Source organism: Dermacentor silvarum, chromosome 6, assembly GCF_013339745.2.
Source record: "Dermacentor silvarum isolate Dsil-2018 chromosome 6, BIME_Dsil_1.4, whole genome shotgun sequence".
NCBI lineage: Eukaryota > Metazoa > Arthropoda > Arachnida > Ixodida > Ixodidae > Dermacentor > Dermacentor silvarum.
In genome coordinates, this window is record NC_051159.1 from 183,401,006 (window position 1) to 183,407,005 (window position 6,000).

Genomic DNA, 6,000 nt, shown 5'->3' on the forward strand with positions numbered 1-6,000 from the left:
GTTGATGGCGTATGGACTTTGCGATTGGAAGCACTTACTTTCATTGTGAACTGAGAGTAACGCGACAAGAATGACGAAATAGAATTGACACCACAAGCTCTTTGTCGCGCTATACCCTTATTTTACCATACACGTATCTGTAACGAGTCGCCCAAATATCAACCTTGAAGCACTTCCTTCTGTGAAGACAAGTACTAAATTTAACGTAGCGAAGGTGGTGCCACTTCGCCGAGTTGAAGGCGCAGTAACTGCACACGACGCCGTACTTTCGTTTTTCATTAACATTTATTTACACTCGAAAACACTCTCTCTTTCGCTCGCTCTTTTGCCCAGTGGTCTATCACCATCCGTGGCCGTGACCACCATAACCACCATAACCACCGTAACCACCGTAGCCACCGCCGTAGCCTCCGTAGCCTCCGTATCCGCCGTGGCCTCCGTATCCACCGTATCCGCCGTAGCCTCCGTATCCGCCATGGCCTCCGTATCCACCGTATCCGCCGTAGCCTCCGTAGCCTCCGCCGTAGCCTCCGTAGCCTCCGCCGTATCCACCACCGTAGTGGCCGAGGTAGCCGGCGCTAACGGCGGCAAGGACGGCAAGAACAAGAGCGACGAGGAACTGCAAGAAAAAGATAGAAAAGCAGAACTCCTTGAAAAAAAAAAATTTGTTTCGTGGCATCAACCCGATCATCAGCCTGATCAAGTCCACCGCAGGACAAAGATCTCTCCTAGAGGTAGGCAAGTAGTCCTGTGCCAGCGGAATTCAACTTACATCGGCAAATTTTCCGTTCTCATCACTCGACGCAATTATCTGCCTGTTTCGACTGTATTTCCCTTTCAATAGTACACATTTCCTCACATCAGTGGAAAAACATTGAACCGTTGCACGCAACAGATGGCCTGCCCAACTTGATTTCTTCCTCCTAGTCTCAAATGGAATTTGAACGAAACAGAAGAAGTGGCTTTACGTGAGAGGTGTTCTTGCAAGGCTATGAGAAAAGAGGAAAGCGAATACGTGCAAAAATAATTTTGTCCTCCCTATGACATTAGCTATGTCAATGCGATGAAATTAACTTTATTGTCCGATTCCAAAGATATATGCAATTGAGAGATAGGGAAAGAAGGGAACAAGCAGGCTGGCAACTGCCACCTGAAATAGAACAACGCCCGCCTGCTCTTAACGAAGAACACAAATGTAACAACTGGAGATGAAAAGTGGAGGAAAGAGAGAAGAAAGAATAGTGTGATATATCGCAAACATTAAAGAAAAACAATGAGAAAATATAGATTACGGTAGTAAGAACTAAAAAAAAAGAGAAATCATCGCAGGTCGCGTTAATTACAAAAGAATACTTTTTAAAAACAAACAGAGGATTCATCACTCGTAAGGAGAAATAGCGGAAGCTGTCTGAAAGTGAAGCAAGCTAATTAATTTTATGCGGCCATTCTTCAAAGAAAATAAAGCAACACAATGCCATAGAAAGCGGTCTTTTTCGCACTTTAGCTGTCTACGCGTCTCAGTGATCCATGACAGTAAGTTAGGAGCTTACAAAAGGACGAAGCTTGAGGTAAGACTCGTAAACTAGTCTCAGTATATTATCAGAGCTGAAATTTTCGAGTATTTTGAGTCACTACATTTGCCTTCGGCGTGAACGCTTCATGTCTTGTTTACATATTCCAACATTAGTAACAAAATCACTGAAGTCCTAGTTGCCCAGACCTCCTGCATATCGGGGAATCAATTTTCCGCACCACTCCTACTCTTTCTTCCTCGTCTTGAATGCGTTCTGCGTGTGCTTAGACTATAACACACCGTTTTCAAGGCTATTTGCTTGCTTCGGTTAATCCCGTATCGCGAGTTACACGCTGCCTATGAGATGAAACCGATTCGGCAACCATTGTACGCGCTTCTTTATCGGGTCAACAGCCGGAAGCTGGAAAGTGAAGGCCGCTGTCTGAGAGCGTAGTCGCCGTAAACTTGCAGTACGAATCGATTTCACCATTATCGTGCGAACCACCCCGTTCGCGCCATTCATTTTTGGAAAGGGCCCATATGTCCCGTAATATAATCCTATATGACCATATGGGTTCATATGGGAACATACAGGTTTTCATATAGGATCCCACAGGAGCACATAGTATTATAGATACGGGACATACGAAGCATACGGGGCATGCGGTATTTTTCTACGGGCGGTGTGCGCTATCCGGCCAGACCTCGCGTCGCGCACTCACCATGGTCTTCATGATCGTGCTGGTTCGGTTGTCGGGGAAGTCCGTGCGAAAAGAACGATGGAAGAAGCTGTGAGGCCGTTGACTGTGCGATGCCGTTGGAGGACCGCACGAGCGCTTTTATACCCGTCGACAGCCAGTCACAAACCCCTGTGAAGGGTTGCACCGGTACCTCCCCCGCCCCGGAGCTTGAGGCGAGGGGTCTACCTTTAATTGGGACAGCGCGTGTGTGTGCCTCGTGCTACTACTACTGTCGCGGACAGACTCTATCTATATTTTTTTTTTAGGCAGCCGAGAGGGAAAGAAGTCGGCAGCCGCTATACTGACCCGCTCACAAGGAGGCGGATTCTCTTGCTCGCCGTTTTCTCTTCAGCGTTCGTCGTCACTTTCCCTTGCGGAGGGCGTTTCCTATCGTCCGCCACCTTGCGCGTAGCTGTGATCGTCGTGTTTGTCTTTCTTTTCGGACACGCTTAGCTACGCTTCCTCTCTTGCTTACTCACGCGGTCTGCCTTTCGCGGCTCTCCCGCTTCTGTTACTCAGTGTTTTCTCTGCACACAAGCATACTTCTGGAGCGGCATCACGCTACGGACTACGCCCACTGTAGCCGAGGTGAAAAGTTGGCTTCAAAGCGCTCGTGACATGGTCTACCGCAGCAAGAGCAGTTTTTCACAGCGACACTGAATAATGTTTGGCTTCAAAATGTACTATACTGGCAATCCGAAGTGACTTGCGGAGGCGTCCAAAAAGACACCTTGCAGTGACTCAGTGTTTAGCTATTGGGACTTGAAATGTCATGTAGAGAAACGAAGCACTAGATATATACGCGGAACCTGCTCAGGCCGACATGGACGTAATCAACACCTTTACGAAAAAATGTTATGTACCACATAACCCACATATCCAATTATCCCGTATGGAGGCACAGGTTTATGTAGCGTCGCACTGTCACACTAGAGTACGGGGTAAGTGGGTTATGCGGCATCCAAACCTTTTTGATAGGGAATGACCAAGAGGGGCAATGCAGCATGCATGTGTACCAAGACGCAATTTTTGGTTATATGATTGTAGTCAAGCGTTATACAGTACTTTGAAAGAGTCAAAATGATTACCGGAGGAGAGGTACAGCGATATATTATATATTGAAGGCATAGAAAGGGAAAGTCTAGATTTGAATAGGAGATAAACGGCTTAGTCGCGGAATCTGCTACGCAAAAATGGAGCCCGATACGAGCTTTGTCACGGGTTTGCAGCCGCAAACACAGAAGCCAACAACCTAATATTTGTCGGATGCGTGCAGCAGTAGCTTGAGTTAAGCTAAGTTACTTAATTAGGCGTACTACTTTTGTGGTACACCTAATTAGCTAATCAGTTGTTATTGCAAATATTCATATAGTGTATTTAGAAAAACCAAAGTAGAACGTGCTTTTTTACGGGCTCTGAAGGATGTCTACTCTTTGTCGATGCCAGGCGGTTCATCCCCCTCGCCTCGAACAGCCGCACACCTTTTGCAATGACTGTCGCTTCACTAGCCAATTGTCGTTTTGTTGATTCGCGCGGTTTGAATACGAATACAACTGAACAATAGTATGAGAAATTCCTTGTCACCATGAAGCTTACTGCAGGTTGCCTTTGCAACGCCAGTCGATGAGTGTCTATTTAGGAATCAAAATAACATCAGGAGCACGACATAAAATAAAAGCACGGTATTCAGTCCACCTGAGTGTCTCCGCGACAATGAGACATGCCCCGAAAACCACGAATGTGGCTGTCTCCCTTTTAGGTGCGAAGCACCTTATGCGACCGGGCTGTCGGCGTCTCCTGTGGTCACGGTAAGCAAGCGGCTCGTGCTCGCGCTCAGCGCGCGCTCGTGCCACTGCTCCCGCGTGCGTCGTCGTCGTCGTATTCCACAGCTGGCTGCGTTGCCGCTCATCATTCCAGCGTAGAATTTCACTTCTCTTCTGTCGTCGTAATGTGGAGGCCGCGTTTACGGGGTTATGAGCCATTGATTAAGGTAGTATGAGCCCATTAGCGGTGCATCACTTGCATGCTTCGCACCTCCCCAGGTTTCATGTTAGTGGAGCTGCATTTCGCTCAATGGGTCATTTCACACTTACGCATGCAATTTCATTCACCACTCAAACCGAGCCTACGACTTAACTCGTGCTAACTGTAATAACTAATAAAAACTAAAAGAGTAAGAAAGGCGTCCATAATGGCCAATATCTTTCACCAAGTTAGGCATTGCTATACGTCGTTGTTTGAGCGGTTGCTAACTAAATCCTTTGTAGTAAATCAGCGCACTCTCGCACTGCGTGGCCAGAGCTGTCTTGTTCCGCGCGACATGCAGTTTCACCGAGCATGCAGGCCCTGGACACAAGCCCGCATGTGCGCCTTCGTCTGCTGTTCGTTAGCGGATGCTGTTCTCGTACATGTTGAAAATTCCAAGGTATCTCGTCAAAAAGACGCATTCGTGTAGAGCAAATTTCCTTATTACCACCTTCTTCCTTTTTTTTTTTTTTGAAGACGTTGTTAAAACGCGCGGTTGTCTTCCTTATTGATATGTGATATCCTCCTAAGACCCGAACACAACTATGTGATATAATCGCTTTTCAAGGTGGTTTTTATTGTCTTTGTTATGAACTTGAAAAACATTTTTTTTAAATTAAGTACCACGGTTAGATGTCAAAAACTGCGTCTCCCTGTAGGTGAACATCTCCTCATCTCTTTATGTTGGCTATGGTAAAAACTGCATTTCATTGCTTAAACGCAAACATGAAGATGGAACTACGTGTAGTACATTGACATGTTGCTGGCGCGTCCGGGATTTTCACGCAATCTTAATGATTTAAAACACTCCTCAGGGTTGCTTTCGGCCGTCTGGGACGACACAGATATCTAGATCAATTGAGTGTTAAATTCCATGAAAGCGGATCACAAGAATATGAGTTAACCACTTCTTTACAGTTACACATGCACGGTAATATGTATCCAGAATAAATATTTTGCGTAATCACTTCCGAGTGAATTTACTTATAAAAAATGAAGGATGCAATGTGCAATGTATTGTACAAGGGGTCTTAGGAGGATATGTTTTCCCTCCATTTCATTCCTAGCTTATTTCAAGGACGTAAGAACTCGCTACATTAAATAGCAGTATAGAAAAGCGACGATAACGGAAGCAAATAAGGGCATTCTTTGTCACACTTTCTCCGACGCACATGATATTGGGCAAAACAAACACATGAACGGGACGCTATATCTAATAACGCTGTATTTCGGATACATTTCGGAGTCATTTAATTTTCTATACCTTCCACGACGTAACAAGCCTCCGTGCCCCTGCGCGCTCACTCGCCGAGCGCGCAATGGATGGCGCCTTTCTGTGCGGATACAAAAGGTGCCATCCGTCGTTTCTGAACACGCAGCGCAAAAGACAGGCGAACACGGCCGGTGAGCGTGGTGCGTACACGAAACCGCGCGGCTATCACTCGCGCTTGCTTGCCTGGCCACCTGGTTACACGCGTAAAACACGGCTCTTTTTGCCGCACACGCGCAGTGGACACCTATCTCGAACCAAGCGGCTAACGTTAGACGGCGCTGCCTTGCTCCGTAGAGCCCGGCGGTGCGTTCTAGAAAAGGCTGCTCACTTCTGTACGGCTTGAAGATTACGTCGACTTTATCGATGTTACCAGTGGGAAAAAAGTGTCACAGTTTCGCCCTAAGTGCGAAGCAATGAATGCGATAGCAACACAGCAATGTCATACGAAG

The 6,000-nt window shown here is 46.6% G+C and overlaps 1 protein-coding gene across 1 annotated transcript; it reads right to left on the minus strand.

The window, feature by feature from the left end:
- Window positions 1-271: 271 nt before the first annotated feature.
- Window positions 272-2,307, minus strand: LOC119455243 (shematrin-like protein 2). Its single transcript, XM_037716645.2, has 2 exons — window positions 2,236-2,307; window positions 272-619 (listed from the first exon to the last, which is right to left on the minus strand). The coding sequence occupies exons 1-2, from the start codon at window positions 2,245-2,247 to the stop codon at window positions 341-343; spliced, it is 291 nt and encodes a 96-aa protein (XP_037572573.1). The 5' UTR covers window positions 2,248-2,307; the 3' UTR covers window positions 272-340.
- Window positions 2,308-6,000: the final 3,693 nt, after the last annotated feature.